Below are 15921 nucleotides of genomic sequence, written 5' to 3'. Positions count from 1 at the left end.
ACTGCAATATATTGGGAAAAGGATCTGGAAATATTACAAAAGATGATCAAACAAAATTTCCCTTGCAATCTTTGCTAATTTGTTTACAAGGAAACGTTGCCTGAATTTAAACAATTGAGGATTTTCTAGCATTCCCTTCAAATAAGTATACAAAAATGGCCATAATTACAAGTGCCAATTGGCCAGTGATCTCTTAACCTATCACTTCTTGAACAAGCAAAAGATCATTCTCTACTGAACAGTTAAATAGTCCATAAGAATGTACAATGAGCAGTCACAGTCAAAACATATTTAACTCAGAAAGGTCGTCCATTGGTATTTCAAGTCCCACAGAATCGTGATCTTGCAAACCATCAACATCAAAGTTGAACCAAGAATTGAAATCTTGAGGCGCCCCTAGCTCAGATTCTACGCCTAGCTCTTCTATCGCATCAATATCATTCAGTGGCAAATTCATGCCGTCAGCGGATTCTTTCTTCTCCCTCGATGAATTAACATCACCCTCTCTTTTTCTGTTACCACTAGTATTGACCAATTCTCCAGAACCATTAGCAGAAGGGTAAACTGGATGTGTCACGATCCCCGTGAATTTGTTAAAAGATCCACTTACGGATGTAGAAAGCTGAGCTATCTTCTGCTTGGGCTTTGTTTTTGTTTTGCGCTCACCCTTGGAGTTCCCCAGTGAGCGCCCAGCTTTTGCATTTGCATTTCTCGCTAAAGTATCCCTATCTCTTTCGCTTCTCTTTCCTTTTGCACCACCTAGAAGAGCTCCACCAAGAGTAGAAGTGGCTCTGAAAGCAGCACCAGTACCAACATCATCAAGCAGTACTTCTTTTTTCCTCCCTCTATTTGATATCGGCCCATTTTTAGCAAAAGAATGATTAGATTGATGGTTGAACCTTTCATATGGATCAACCAGAACACCGTCAGCTCTAACAGGGCACGAGCCTGTGTAACAGGAGAAATGTCAGCTATTACAGCACATCTGATAAGAGCAAAAACTAGCAAAACACATATACAAAACTAAACTTACTTAAGCATGTGTAGATGAAGAAACAATTTGTATTTAAAAATGAGCTTTTGTCAGAAACGATGACAGTAATTACTACCCAGCTGAGAAGAACAAAGTGCGCATGACATAAAGTAAAGATACTAAAGCATAAGAAGATCAAATTATAACTTTATAGGAAAAAAAACCTCTTGTTAGAACAAGAACCAATAGATTCGTTTGACCCAGAGCTAAAGGAAATAGAAAATATTGTAACTAGCTCAAAGTTGTCAAAGCATAGTCAGCACAGTGTCATTCCCATATACATGATAATTTAACTCAATAGTAAAAAGCTTTGTTAGCAACTGCTTACCAGTCAAAAGATCTGCCTCATTAATACGAGGAGGAGCGGCAAAAATAATGTCATGGAGCACAGGCTCGCTAAAGCAACTAGTTCTACTGTCCTCAAACTTCCGACACCTGGAAAGTGTTCTCTTTGCAAAAGACAATGCAACCTGTTTTGACACCTTAGGAATCCCATTTTTGGAAGCTAGAGTTCCTCGAGTCGCCTGTCAAATTAATCCAAAGATATGCAGTCATTAATCTGAATCACAAAAATTGGGTCACGTCCATATGCTGTAGTAAGTTAATTATGAAATCTCCAGTAACTAATATGCTGCACAGCATAGGGATAAATAAAGTCAGATTCCCCAAAATCAGGTTACCATTAACAGGTAAAGGGTCAAAACATTACATGATTGATTCACTTCAGCCATGTTTATGTATGAATTCTCTAGGATTTGTGAGTAGCAATGTCAGTATGCTAGCTAGTGTATTATAGTTAAGTACTGCAACATATATGTAAGTTGCCAACACATTTGCCGGAGATAAAGCTATTACACATATTACAGAGTCAGTAACTTTGAGCAAGCTTCTAGAGTTTTAGTTTCCTCCCAAATCTACGATTGCTCTGGTCAACATTGTATACTCCTTATAGTCTAAAATGATCATATATAGTAGTTATATAGAAATATCAGTCACAACACTAACGAAAAGCAGTGTTCTTCAGAGTAAATTTAATGCCACAAAAGCCTTCTAATAGGACTTTAGAAGAGAACAGCTGCAGTAACAGGAGAAGACATAAAAATGGACGGGAAGAACACAAAATAAAGTTTGGAGAGAATAGCAGGCGCTACAACATTAAGCACAGTACAAGAAACCATGATGAACATACAGATGAAGGAATGCAACCCTTACCAAGAGCTTTTTGTAAGCCAGCTCAACAAGTTTATTCATTGCAATCTGCTCAGGGTCCCTGGAAAATTTAGTTGGATTTATAAGGCACACATGAATCCAAAATGCAGAAACGTAAAGCAAACCTGATGACATGTAATATCTTACCAGCCTTCCACATCCTTGCCTTCTTGAATTGCTTTAAACATTTTCTCCATAAATGTTTTCTTTTTACCAATCTACAGGAAATAGAACAAATGAACTACTTTAGTGGAATACAGCATGAGAAGAAAGATGTCCATATAGACCTGAAGAGATGGTCTTTGTCCCAACCATCTATTCTCAATGTTCTTGAGAACATTAGATTTGCTGGCATATTTGGCAACAACTAAAACAAGGAAAAAGACGGAGAATGGGTAAATTATTAGGACACTAAGAGCGACGGAAGACAACCTCTTGACAGAGTTCCCTCTCCAGCTGCATAATTTCTTGGTTGATAACTTCATCATCTTTATCATCTAAGCCAGGCTGTAACAATGATGCGAAAAGGTAAGGCAATAGATCATATAATCTTAGGTACAAATGTTAAAATAAAGCATATGATTTTGTTCCAACTAGTGAATAATACTACTCTTACGCCACCCAAAGTAAAATATGCAAATTAATAAGCATTGAGGAGGAAGGAAAATGATAAGGAGAACTCTCAAAATCAGAGGCCAAATGAAAGGCTAGAAATATCCTTCTTTTAAAATAACCACTTGGAGAAAGCATACCACAGGTTCAATATAAAGGCCAATGCTCTGCAATTCTAGCAAGAGTTTATCATCAAAAGCCATCTGCGCATATTGACATTCAAACGAAGAAATACCGAAACTATTAATCTGCAACCTTTGTGGTACATCCGGATCACATTCAGAAAGGCCTACAAACAGCCCAACCTCTGAATGCAAATATCCATTATCTCCTCGTGACATCTCATCACTGTATTGAGGTCCTCGGACATCAGGGTTTCGATGATATACACCATATCCATTGCAGGAAACAAACTCATTACCTGTCCCATTTTTCTTTACCTGAGAACTAAAAACTGTATCGTACTCAACTTCTGTCCTATTCATTTTTCTACTCTGAGAATCAATGACACCATGCAATAAAGTTTCTGGACCATTCTGTGGTGACATAAATTTGTCAAACACATTTTCTTCACATTCTTCGACGTCATCCTCTACAATTAAAGCTGACAGTACTCTTTGGTAAAGTGGAGTGACTTTGTCAAATATTCTATCTGAGTCAACTTTCGCACTTAGAATAGAATCATGAAATTGATCGACCAGTTCTGTATCAGATGATACTTTCGAGCCATTTTGATTCTTGATGCATCTGTTCTTCTCAACAGATGGACAATCAGAAACAGAAGTTCCATCATGAGCATGACCATCCTGGGAAAGCAAGTATCAAGAGATGTATTTAGCTAAAGCAGAGTTGCCAACAACATATGATATATTGTTAAAATGATATCTTAGTTTCCGATAGGCAACAGTAAAATATGAGAATTGGTAAGACCTGTCGAATATTTTAATTAATATAGATAATCTAGGCAATCCGTTCATGCACTTCATGGTAAGCATAAAAGGGATAAAACAGTCTTGTACTGGGAGGTAACAGTTAGAAAGCTCCAGCTAGACAGTGACTGAAGCATGTCATGTGATACAAATCAATACAACTAGAAGTAAGGATATAAAGGAGCGCATTCTCTAAATATAATATTGCTATAGAACATCTGCTGTGTTGTTTGTTTCTCTCTTGAAATTAGCAGGGATGAAATTTTTTAAAAAAGTGCAAAGACCATTAGGAGATTTAACAAACACCCAAACTATGGTGAAGGACTTAGAGGGGGGTAAGCTTTCAGATTTCTGTCTATACATAGCTTTAAAGGAGATATTATAATATGGATCTGATTTAAGTGACAACGACCAGGAATTACTAACAATACACTTAAATACAATACAAAGCTTTTATACAGTAGTGTGTTTCAAGCAACAAAATGAAACAGCTGGTAGAAACCCCCAACAAAACAAAAAACCCACTAGAAAAAGAATTTCAGGAGGTGGCACAGGGATTGAGGCTAACATATAAACGAAATTGAAACCCGAAAAATTATGAGGAGAATTTATGACAAAGGTGCAAAGGAGGAAAAGAATTTAGTGAAGGGATCTAAGCACCAACAAGGCCCTAGCTGGCCCACCAGAAGCCAGTTTTAATCCCCCAAAACAAATGAAACACAGAGAAATGTTTTATCCTCCCACTTTTCGCATAAACTATCTACCAACCAAATCACTGCTAAAAATGAAGTTATGATGCAAGATAAAGATAATTAGGTATCAGTAGGTACCAGAACATCATTGGTACGGTTTTGAGTTTGAGACATATTAGCATGAGATTCCTCTGCTGATTTCAGCTGATAAAAACATCAATGAACAAGACTTAATAAACATCTTATACCAGACAAGCAGACAGCTGTGTGGTACAATCAAAATCATCATTAGTTGTCACCTGTTCCAGAAGGTGGGATTTCTCCTCTGCACTGACAGAAGCAAAAAGTCTATCCACTGTCTTCCAGAATGGACTTGAACATGCATGAACTACAACAGCAACCAAAATAAATTAAGTGCCTAATTGTTTATATTTTTTTCCCAACAGAAAGACGGATACAAAAGAGTGAAAGGAGAACTTTGATGTCAGACACATACTACTTGCATTATATGCCGAGCTTGCAGCAGCTCGGAGCTCCTCGCGGTCATCATCTGATTCCCCTGAAATATGGAAAAAGTGATAGCAATATTATTTGTTTGAAGCACTAGGGGCAGAACCCAAACTATAACCTAAATATCAAACAGTGGAACTCATCAACCACTGGAAATTGGTCACACAAGTTCAGTAGTATCAAAGATACAAGTTTTAGCCATTGCCTGTTCTTTTACTTCACCCCCTTCCTTTCTATGTCCACAATCACTCCCAGCTCATTCTAACCAACTGATAATATACTGAAAACTGACTTCACATTTCAGTGAACAGAAGGAAATACAAAAACAAATCAGTTATTCTCTTCTCCACTGAATCACATCATAACCACCTCCATCTTCTTCACCACATAAGGAGGTGGGCACACACAGAGACTGCTAGAAACTAAAAGTACAAATCATGCATTAAGGCAATTGAGTTCATTAAAAAACAATTAGGGACTGCTAGAAACTGGAAAAAAATATCCTGGAAAAGGGCAAACTAGTTCACTAAAAATTTAAGGAACATACTCCACATTAGTGAAGAAAAACTTTACAGTGAAATACTTAATTTAAGCAAGCAAATGAGGGATTTACCAGTGAAATCAGGAGAACCACTGCTTAAAGGATTCCCAAGACGAGAAAACCCTTTGCGTTCCAAGTGTTTTTTCAAAGGACGGCCTGACTTGCTGCCACAATCATATATAATTTAAGTTAATGGAGAAGATAAACATTGAAAGGTCAAAAATTTCTTCAGTAAAAAGACGAGCACCTTCCGTGCTTTTCTGAAGCCGGCCTCGAGTTACGAAGTGGCTTCGCTGTGACTTGATTTTCAAACTTCTCCCTTGTAGGAGAAATGCTACTCCTAGAAAATGCCGATCCTCTTCCACTTCGGCCTTGTCTTCGCACGCCATCACCTGTTTCTCCTTTGACAAGAAATTTGTTCTTCTTCATATGCGAGGCAGACATCCCATTACTCTGAACAGTATTTACAGTTTTTTCTTCACCTTCGCAAGTAACACCACCCTTTTCTTTTAATCTGCTTTCACCAGCACCAGATTCTTCACTTTCAGAGAGTCTGGCAGGGGATAAAACACTATCGGCTTTAACTTTAATGTTTTGCGTAAGATTGCTGGCAGCCTTTGAAAGAATAGAACCACTTGTTAAACCAGGAGTTAACCTGGCTCCAAAATCAGAAGGTGAACATGCCTCTGAAGGCACCTCCACCTCGTCCTGGTTTGAAACTGGTGAGATAAGATTAGCCCTCCTTGTACGAGAAATTTTTTGAGGCCTCTGACCACCCCATTGTGTTATGGGTGGAGATGAGGATCTTGTAGGCAATGGACGCTTGCGATTATTAGCCCCACCTACAGCAAGATTTTTATTGACATTTGGGGGCTGTTCCCAGCTTTCCAAGGTTCCAGGTAAACGGGGAATGTTAGAGGGTGAATTAGCAGCAGCAAGGGAGCCACTCCGCGGTGCCCTTGAGGCCTTCCCTTTTGCTGTTGGACTGGGACAGACAGCATGGTTCTCCTCATGACTATTCAACCTAGAGGAAGAAAACCACATAGTAAGAATTCAGCCTGAGAACACCCATTAGTTAGGAGATAAAGACAAATGTATCGCAAAACAAGACATACTTAATGCTGCCTTTTGCCAGCACCCGCTCTTTATTTAGACCAGCAGTTGGATCCCTAGAAAGAGCAGACTTTTCCTGTTCATTTTTAAGCATTGTACGAGCATTAGACCCAGTAAGTGATGAGCCATCTGACTTATTAATGCTACCAGCACCGCTTGATATTCCCGACCTGAGCAAAAGAGTTGGTGAGTACAACATAGATAGTCATTATTCTTAAGCCAGTGCTAGGTAACAAAGTCAGTGCAAAAATGAAAAATAACAAAAAGGCATTATTGAAGAGAGAATGTGCATTATTGAAGAGAGAATGTTCTAAGATCACAGCAGTCAAACATGTATGATAAAGCATCAAATTATGTATCCAATTTCGTTTTAGTTCCTTAGCTCAACCTACAAAAATAAAGGCCAAATATGATTCCTTTTGAAAGCTTCTCATTTTGACAACAACTATTGTTATAAGGGGCGTGAAAAACAGCTATTCACACGAAAAAGCAGCAAAAAAAAGAATGAATAAGAAATTAATGGCACAGAAAACGAATGATTCCGTTTGACCGAGTTCTAGCTAGAATCATGTCAATTAAACACTAGAGGCTGGTAGAAGAAAATCCTCCTTTAAGTAGGCTTACTCGCAAAGAAATAGTACTTGATCTGACGGGCGCAGTCTAGAAGGCAATGAACCAAAGAGGACACTCAACTTAATATAATATATGGTAGGCCATTTGCTCTTCACTGGTTATTCTCCCAAGTGATTCTTCACATTCCAACTAAAACAAAATGCTTAATGCTTAAGCTGCTGCCTTAGAAAAGTACAGCATTTCGATGAAGTAAAGAACTTACCCGCTATAGCTTACAACAAGATGTAAAGTAATTCCCTACTTTCTTAAACCTATCTAGAATTGGACAATATTGAATAGAACTGTCCTTACACTTCCTCGAAATGAAAGTTGCAATGCTGTACTAAAACCATCATCTACAAACATCTCCAGTCTTGTACAACTGAGAGCAAGAGGCATCATCAATTGGTTCAAACTTAAATTAATGTGTTAACTCAACAAAGCCAGAGAACCTAAACCAGACTTATCCTTCATCTTAGACGGCAAATAATTCAACCAAATATTCTTATATAAAGATGAATGAAATCAACATGGAAGTGATGTTATTGGGGATAATTCCAGAATAGCATTTACCTGAAACCAAGGGAATCAGGTGACAAGCCAGGTTCACTGGCAAGTCTATGATGCAGCATTCGTTTAGGCTCTCCATCGTTCTCCAAGGGCCTTGAAATGACAGCACCAACTGATCGTTTCCTTTTCATCTTCTTGTCCCAACCTTCACCTCCAGCTGGCAATCTGCGAATCTTTTCTTCAGACATATCAGAATCGGCATTATTATCTTTTAACATGTCTCGATCTTTCACTATCATAGGCTGCCTGGATAGAGCACTATTCCGGTACTCCGCCTGATATATATAGAAAAGGAAAAGGTCACTAGGCGTTTTGATACAAGAAGAAGCAGATGAAGCTTACTATACTCAGCAAGTAATATGCAACAGTATTCATTCAACAGAAAACAAAATTTTCATTAACCATGCAATGCTACATGATGAGCAAAAGAGGAAAGAATTCTTCCATTGCAACACAAAAGAAGAAAGGAAACAGCCAAATGAAAACTTATACTAGTGGAATATCTAGAGGTTCCTATAAGGGTGCAGAGAGGAAACAAAGCAAGTGGTATCCTGCACCACCCACTAGAAATGAAGGTTCCACAGATGGCACTTAATCTTGTCCTGCTACAATTCTCTGTCATTTGAAGAGTAACCAGAGGAAGATCCTCCTGGCACAGAGCATCCACTTTTGCAAGATCTAATGTTCAATTAGAGGTAATCAAGATTTTGAGAAACACCAGCCTCTCAATGCATGTAAATGGAACTCACAACAAAGTGAGTTCCTCCTACTTACAGTTAATTAATTAATTGGGAATCATGAGATATAAGGAGCTTTCCGTCCTTCATATTAATTATTTTTTACACAAAAAAAACTAATATTCCATGTTAGGGGACAATCTCCCTTCCTCTTACTGCCCTGGCATCATTCCCAACCTTTTTCTAACCTACAAGTATATGTAATGCACACCTCTACTTTCTTTACCCCATGTAAATAGATTTTCATTATTCCATGAGCACTGTGGAAAAATAATTTCTCCCATATATCCCTTTTTCTATGAAAGCAATGTTTTATTGATGTTCTCTTTTCTACAAGAAATAATTTCTTGATGTTGTGGAGAAAAACCACATACACGAGGTATACCAAATTGTAGATAGCCAACACAAAGATACATCGTTCTCCGATATATCTTTTATAGTCTACACCATTGTTCTAAAGTTATTTAGTAAAATCCTATGAGCAGTTTTTCATCATCCTATGTGTTATTACTCATCGAAAAAATATATATACCATGTGGGTTATGCAGAAGAACATATAAGGGGAAAAATAATTATTTTGGGAACACTAAGCGGACTTATCAACATGACAAACACCTCCTTTGCTTGGATAGAGAATACAATTGTTACGAAAAGTAGCTGCTCTAAGGTCAACAAATTTAAATAACATGATATCAATTACAAACCCGAGTTTCTGCCACTGATGTGCGTACACGCTTGTTAAGAGTACTATTCTTCGGCCGCTCCTCTGTCTTCTGTGTTACAAGATCTGAAGGGCCTCGATGTATCTGCGTTCTTGAACCACCTAATCTCTCATTTGTTAACTGCTCATTCCTCTGTTGCTTCTTAGAAGGTATGCCTTCAGAATACTTTGTCAGCTTATGCAAGTATTCGTCAAACTTTTTAGCTCTACCACTAGTCAAAACAAAAAACAGCATACTCAGCAATGCAACTTGACTTTAAAGTAGGATACTTACAATCAAAGTTTATCCAATACTCAAGAAAGAATGCCACCAAGATGCTTAATTAGTACACACACAGGAAAGAGAAGGAGAGTGCTGATCAGTGCAAGTAAATATACAAAACCATGAGGAAGGATGCAACAGAACTGATTAGACCAAATAAAAACTAGTTGATTGATTAAGATGACAAAAATACCTAGCTTTGTTGCACGTCTCTGCAACACTATCTCTGAACTTCTTTAATTCATCATCAGACAAATGAAGTGAAGACTTCAAATGAGCAGCACCAAAAGAATTTTCTGAAGTACTCCCAACAGTAAAGCCCAAAATTCTCCTTAACTCGCCTGAACGAGTATATTTTTGGTCACTCATTACAATTGGCTCCAGCATCAGGCATTGTGATAGGGAAGGCAGATCACCCACGACTGCACCAGTTCCCCGGGATGCACCCTTCCCAGAACCAAATATACGGGTGTCTGAACTCTCTCTGAAGCTCCCAGACCTGTCCATACTGGGACCCGTATAGCTCCCCTTAGGCCCATTGGTGTAGTTTCCAACAAAACCCGAGTCACTGCTAGCTGGAGTTAAGTTAAATCTCCCATTTCCAGCCATTTACAAACTCAGAACTAGAGCATCATATCTCCAAAAATCTTCCCGTTTACAATTGGGTCCAGAAAAAAGATCAGCTTGTAGTAAAGTTATAACCTTTAAAGAAAAAAGATAAGAGGCAATCAAATGCCAGCTTTGCGAAAGATTCTCAGTACTAAAAATCCAGTGAAACATCATCCTCTAAAGGGCAAGCTCGCCAAAATTCAGGACAAGGATCTAGCCAATGCCCTTGAGAAACTATTTGATTGTCTTTTTCACTTAACACACCCTTCGGAAGCCATGGATCATTACCTCACAAATAATCTCTTCACAGCAAGAACATAACACATTACAACTAAAAACATAGCAACAATCTCTTCACTGCAAAATCTTAACACATAATAACTACAAAAATAGCAAGACGCTTATTATTTTTTGTTGTTTAGGAAAATCCATTACTATTGCAGCCAAGAGTAGATTTTGGCAAAAGAAATTTTTGGAACATTTTATGGTTTTAATCGGGTTTCCAACAAAATTGTCCATTTATTTGGGTAAACAAAACTCCATTTCATCAATGAACTATTAATTTTTCTAATTTTCAATACTGAACAATAAAGTTCAATAAAAATTAAAACAAAGAATAAAAAACATAAACTCCTATGACATAGCGTCTACACAAGTTGAAATCTATCTTAAGCCATAAGTCATACTAAATCCCATAATCCAAGTTTGAAGTCCAGTAAAAACATTAAAAAAACGGAACTTTTGACTAAATTTAAGGCATAAGATAAAGAAATCCTCAGTCCAACTAAACAATAATAATAGAAGCGGAGTACTCCAAGAGTCTAACCAGTGTGAAGAACAATTGGAAAAAAAAACACTGAATTCAAGCAAAAACTCAAAAACAAAAAATTCAGCTGAAATTCGTTGAGCTGAGTGAACAAAACTCAAATTAAAATGTAGAATCACACAAAATCAACAATCACAACACTTCAACTGACCGTCAAACCCTACTTCCAACAAAGCTAAAAATCTAGGGTTTATCAACCCTTCCCCCAACCCCTACCCCCCTATCCCCAACCCGTTAAAGACTAAAAACTAACAAAATTCACACAAAATGCGTCAATTAACAAGCATAGAGATATCGAAAATTCGAAAACATACCCAGCATTCACTGATCGGAAGCGATCGAAGAGAGAGAAAATACAGCGAAAAGATGAAACGAAGAGAGAGAAAGTAATAAAGAGAAAAAAAAAGAGTTAAGAGAGAGAAACAAAAAAAAAACTTACGAGTATAATGGTGGGCTTGATTTTTTGTTTTTTCTTCTTCTTTTCGTTTTCGGCTAAATTTGGTTGACGCGGTTTGATTAGCCCGCTAAAATTTTAGGGGTAAAAAGGATTTTTCAAGTCATTAGCAAAAAGTGTCTCTAAAAACAGGTACTTTATGCAAATGACCAAAGTAGGAAATGTACTTGTCTTATGATTTTTTTTGGTTTTTCTTTGGGGAATATTTTCTTCTATATGAAAAGGATTGAGAGGTTAGTGAAGGTTTGAGTGTATGGATGTCAAAAAGTGGTGTAGGTTTGGAATTTAATCTGAAAAAATTTTGGTGACTGGTTAGGGATTGACAAGTTAGGAAAGATTTGGATGTCAAAAGTGTTGTAGGATTGGATTTTGATTTTTAAAACTGTGGTGATTAGTCGAAAATTGACCAGTTAGGGAAGATATTGGTATGGGTGTCAAAAGTGTTGGAGGATTTGAATCTTGACCTATGAAATTTTCGGCGACTAGTCAAGAAAACTAGAAGGAAATTCGAGAACTGAAAAGAATGAAACGACTCAAGTGAAATTGGATGGTGCAGAGAGTTGACGGTTTATTATATATGGGACAAAGGTGAGCTTTAATTGGAATAAAATTTAACTACTTACGTATTTACTTATAGGAAGAAAATCGATGAGGTTTAAATGTATAGCCTTTTATGCCGTAGTTGGTAGCCAAAATATTTTTAAAAAATGAGATTCTAAGTCCAATCAACTTGGAAAGCTTTCGATTGAGGGCAAAAATAATAAGATTGTAGTCATTGAGAATGATGATTATGGTTAAAGTATTAAAACTTTAACATTTTAATCTTGTTATAAATATTCTTAGGAAGGAATAACACTAAAATTGTAGTCTTTGAAATGATAATTACGGTCAAAATATTAAAAATTAAATATTTTAATTTTATTAGATTTTTTTTTTGACTAATTATTTGTAACGATCCAAACTATCATTATTTAGGCAGGGCAAAAATATTTGTGAACTAAGTTGATTAGGACCAGTACCATCCCGCCATAGTGGCAATAAGCCCGCCACAACGGCGCTGCCATAGTGAGATTGACGGGACGAAATTAAAAGATGCGAATTCTTCTTTTCTCATTTTTCCCTTAAGTGTCAGACTAGACGAGTGTCACCTTATAGATCCTCAAAAAGCTGGTCTAGATTTGGAGAGAATAGAGGAAGGGAATTTTAGTGCAAGGAGGGCTATAACCCACATAATTCAAGTATGTCTCCACTGTTTCTCCTTCTGAAAGTCGGAGATCGTGCTATAATTCTTCTACAACTGGTTGGCGCTCAGGTAGGCTAGATTTTCTTATTTGAGTAGTTGCAAACCTGTTTTCAATGCATATTATATTGTAGATTGACAGACGATTTCATATTTAGACCTTTAGGCACGGAGTTTGGATGGCTAAATGATTGTTATTACTATTTAGGGCAGGAAAATATATGTGGGTCATGATTATCCAGTGATTAGTGGTAATGGTCTAGTCCTTGAATGTAAATCTTGGTGATATATGTCGAGAGGGCTGATGACTCTTGTGAGATTAAGTGTAGGGAGATTGCTGGGTGTTATGAGATCCTAAAACTTGTGATAATCAAAGGGAGCACAATATTGGTTTATTGATGTATATAGAGAAACATACTTGAATATATAATTGTGTGTGTTCATGTTGACTGCTCCATGTAAGTACTTGTAATGTGTATTCATGAAATAAAATGGATGAATGTAAAATGACTTCACGTGATAATTTCATACAATGAACCTGAAGTGAAATGACTATTTGTGAACAAATTGCATGCAATGAACTTATTATTTGGTTGTGCAAGTGTTGTGCTATTCAGTGTTGATTGTGGTTGTTGGATAGGGTACCACGCTGGTATATATTAGATCGGGTGTCACGTTGACACATATTGGATCGGGTGCTACATTGATACATATTAGATCGGGTGTCACGCAGACACATATTAAATCGGGTACCATGCCGGTATATATTGAATCAGGCACCACATCGATACATATTGAATCGGGTGTCACACCGACATATATTGGATCGAGTACCATGTCGGTACATATTAAAATAGGTATCACGTAGACACACTAAATATTAAAACTGGTGTCACGCCGATACACTAACAGTTTAGGTGTGGGTTCCTTGAGAGAGCCAATTGATTATTGTAACTCTGATTAATCATGCTTATTATGTAAACTGATTTAGTTTAAGGACTGGAAGTTTAAATGGTGCTATATTTGTGATGTGATTGTGTATCGTCTGTTAACTATATTGTGGCTGTCTCTTGAATTTCATATAATTAGGTATGAGATTGTGTGTGATCAAGTGAAGAATATTTGATTATGTTGTTATATTGGGAATTGGGTGACTTAGAGTCTGATTTTGTTGTGATCCTATTGTTGTTGTAACAATGGAGGTCTGAGGGATAAATGACGAGATTTTGACTCTCTACTAGCTGCTATAGCAGGATAAATTCCGCTATAACAGGTTAGGGGCCGCTACAGCGGGCCAGTGCTAAGACAATAATAAGAAGGCTACCGTTTTTATGTATGTAGTCTTGCAAGTGCTTTACTGAATAGTCAAGGTGTCACGGTCCGAATTCGGTTGTGATGACACTCATCTCAACCCATCGAGACAAGTCAGCCTAAAACCAACGAAAAGTAAATGCGGAAGTAAATAAGATAAAGCAAAGTTTGACTTAGTCAAAACAAATAAATAATCTCAAAATTCCCCAAGATTGGTTTTCACGTGTACAAGTCACTAATACGTTATTGAAGTACGAAAATAAATACAGTCACAATGTATTTGTCTCTAAAATAGGACTAAAACATAATAAAAGAGTAAGAGGTATCCGCTAGATGGATGTAACAGCTACCTCAACACTCGAAATGATAGCCTCGAATGTGATAGGAAACACTAGGAGATCAAGCAGTTCCGGGCTCACAACCTACACAAGTGTAGAAGCAAAGGTTGAGTATCAAACAACACGGTACTCAACAAGTGCACAACTAAAACTAAGCAAAGCTCAATAGATACAAGTACTCATGTCATCCCAACCGAACCTCTTTAACTACAACCTACATAAAACCAGCATAACTCTACACTTTGCATAATAATAATAATAATAATAACAATAATAATAATAATACAATCCACGAATATTCATCAGTAGTCTCATTAAGTGAATCATATCAAGTCAAGTTCAGCATATACAGAGCAATAAGTGGTAAACACGAAAAGTCGTAGACTTGTTAGATAGAGTTAGTGTTGGGCTGTATTTCAAAAACTCCTCTATTGGTAGAAGGGTCAGGCTATGATCAGATAAGTGATAGGACTAAAGAACATTCAGAGGTTAATAGGGATGGTAAGTGTCTGTGCATAAAGGTTTGGTGGGTGTATTTCTTAATTGCATGTTTTTTTCTTGTTGGTTGCTTTATATTATGCGGTAGGACTCAGGTTGACCAATGATGCCTACCAATACGTGTTGTTTGTACCGATACTATTCTTGCTATGCCACTTAGCATAGTCTGGTTGTAGGGTCGGTGATGTTTCGTAGGTGAGGATGATGATAATCTCCGACAACTTTTACTCTCCCTACCTTATGGTGGGAGCTGTGTCTTAATTTTCTTGTTGCATTTTCAGAAGCTCTTGTACTTGTTTAGACTAGTCTCCTTGGGATGTTAGAATGCTTTTTGTAATTAACCATAGAGTTTTAAATTAATATATGACAACTTCACAACTCTTTTGTGTCTGTATGTTATAACTATTTGGGGTTCGAAGGTTCTCCTACTTATGTGTTAGAGTAAGTGATCGCACATCCGATGGATTGGATTGTGATATTATTTGATAACACGTGGTGTATTTTTAGTAATTTTTTACTTAGGTGGTGCTGAGGATTTTTATTGACAATACATCATGTGCTTTTATTGATGACATGCCATGTGTTTTATATATGATAAAGGCGAGCTTTGATTGAGATAAAAATTGTAGGAAAATTTACTTGATTAAGTGCTTTTTAAAAATTAATTACTGATTTTAGTAATATTTTTTATTTATTACTGTTTATAGCAATACATAGCAATATTATGATAAATCTACACTTGTATTAAAAGTGAATTAGGCATACAATATAAATGTATTATAAATGTTTTAAAATATATATTATGTTTATGTAGTAAGAAACTGACATAATATATTATAAGTCTATTAAAGTATGTGATAAATGTATTATACATCTATAAAACTTGTATTATATATGTTTTATAAATAGTTCTCTTCAATATGTATTAAAACTGTATTATAAATGTATTATAAGTATTCAGTGAAATTATTTTTTTATTGTTGTAGATGGTAAATATTTTCTTAATATTGTATATTTATGTAAGTTTCCCAAAATTGTAATTACACTTAAATCTACTAATAGAAAGCAGCGAGGTTTGAAAGTTTAGCCTTTTATGTTGTAGTT

The 15921-nt window shown here is 36.6% G+C and overlaps 1 protein-coding gene across 2 annotated transcripts; it reads right to left on the bottom strand.

Moving 5' to 3' along the window:
- Positions 1–43: 43 nt before the first annotated feature.
- On the bottom strand, positions 44–11391 carry LOC129900061 (uncharacterized). 2 transcript variants are annotated; one of them, XM_055975035.1, is made up of 16 exons: positions 11291–11391; positions 9735–10243; positions 9263–9491; positions 7825–8096; positions 6642–6809; positions 5774–6550; positions 5599–5690; positions 4972–5034; positions 4775–4863; positions 4614–4679; positions 2995–3660; positions 2675–2749; positions 2390–2460; positions 2246–2303; positions 1362–1557; positions 44–948 (listed from the first exon to the last, which is right to left on the bottom strand). In XM_055975035.1, exons 2-16 carry the CDS (start codon positions 10148–10150, stop codon positions 281–283), a joined length of 3906 nt encoding a protein of 1301 aa, XP_055831010.1. In that variant the 5' UTR covers positions 10151–10243; positions 11291–11391; the 3' UTR covers positions 44–280. The 2 variants fall into 2 exon arrangements, with proteins under 2 accessions (XP_055831010.1, XP_055831013.1); XM_055975038.1 differs by having other exon boundaries at positions 9290–9491.
- Positions 11392–15921: the final 4530 nt, after the last annotated feature.

Source organism: Solanum dulcamara, chromosome 1, assembly GCF_947179165.1.
Source record: "Solanum dulcamara chromosome 1, daSolDulc1.2, whole genome shotgun sequence".
Taxonomy (NCBI): Eukaryota; Viridiplantae; Streptophyta; class Magnoliopsida; order Solanales; family Solanaceae; genus Solanum; species Solanum dulcamara.
This window is presented reverse-complemented; position numbering and strand designations above follow the sequence as displayed.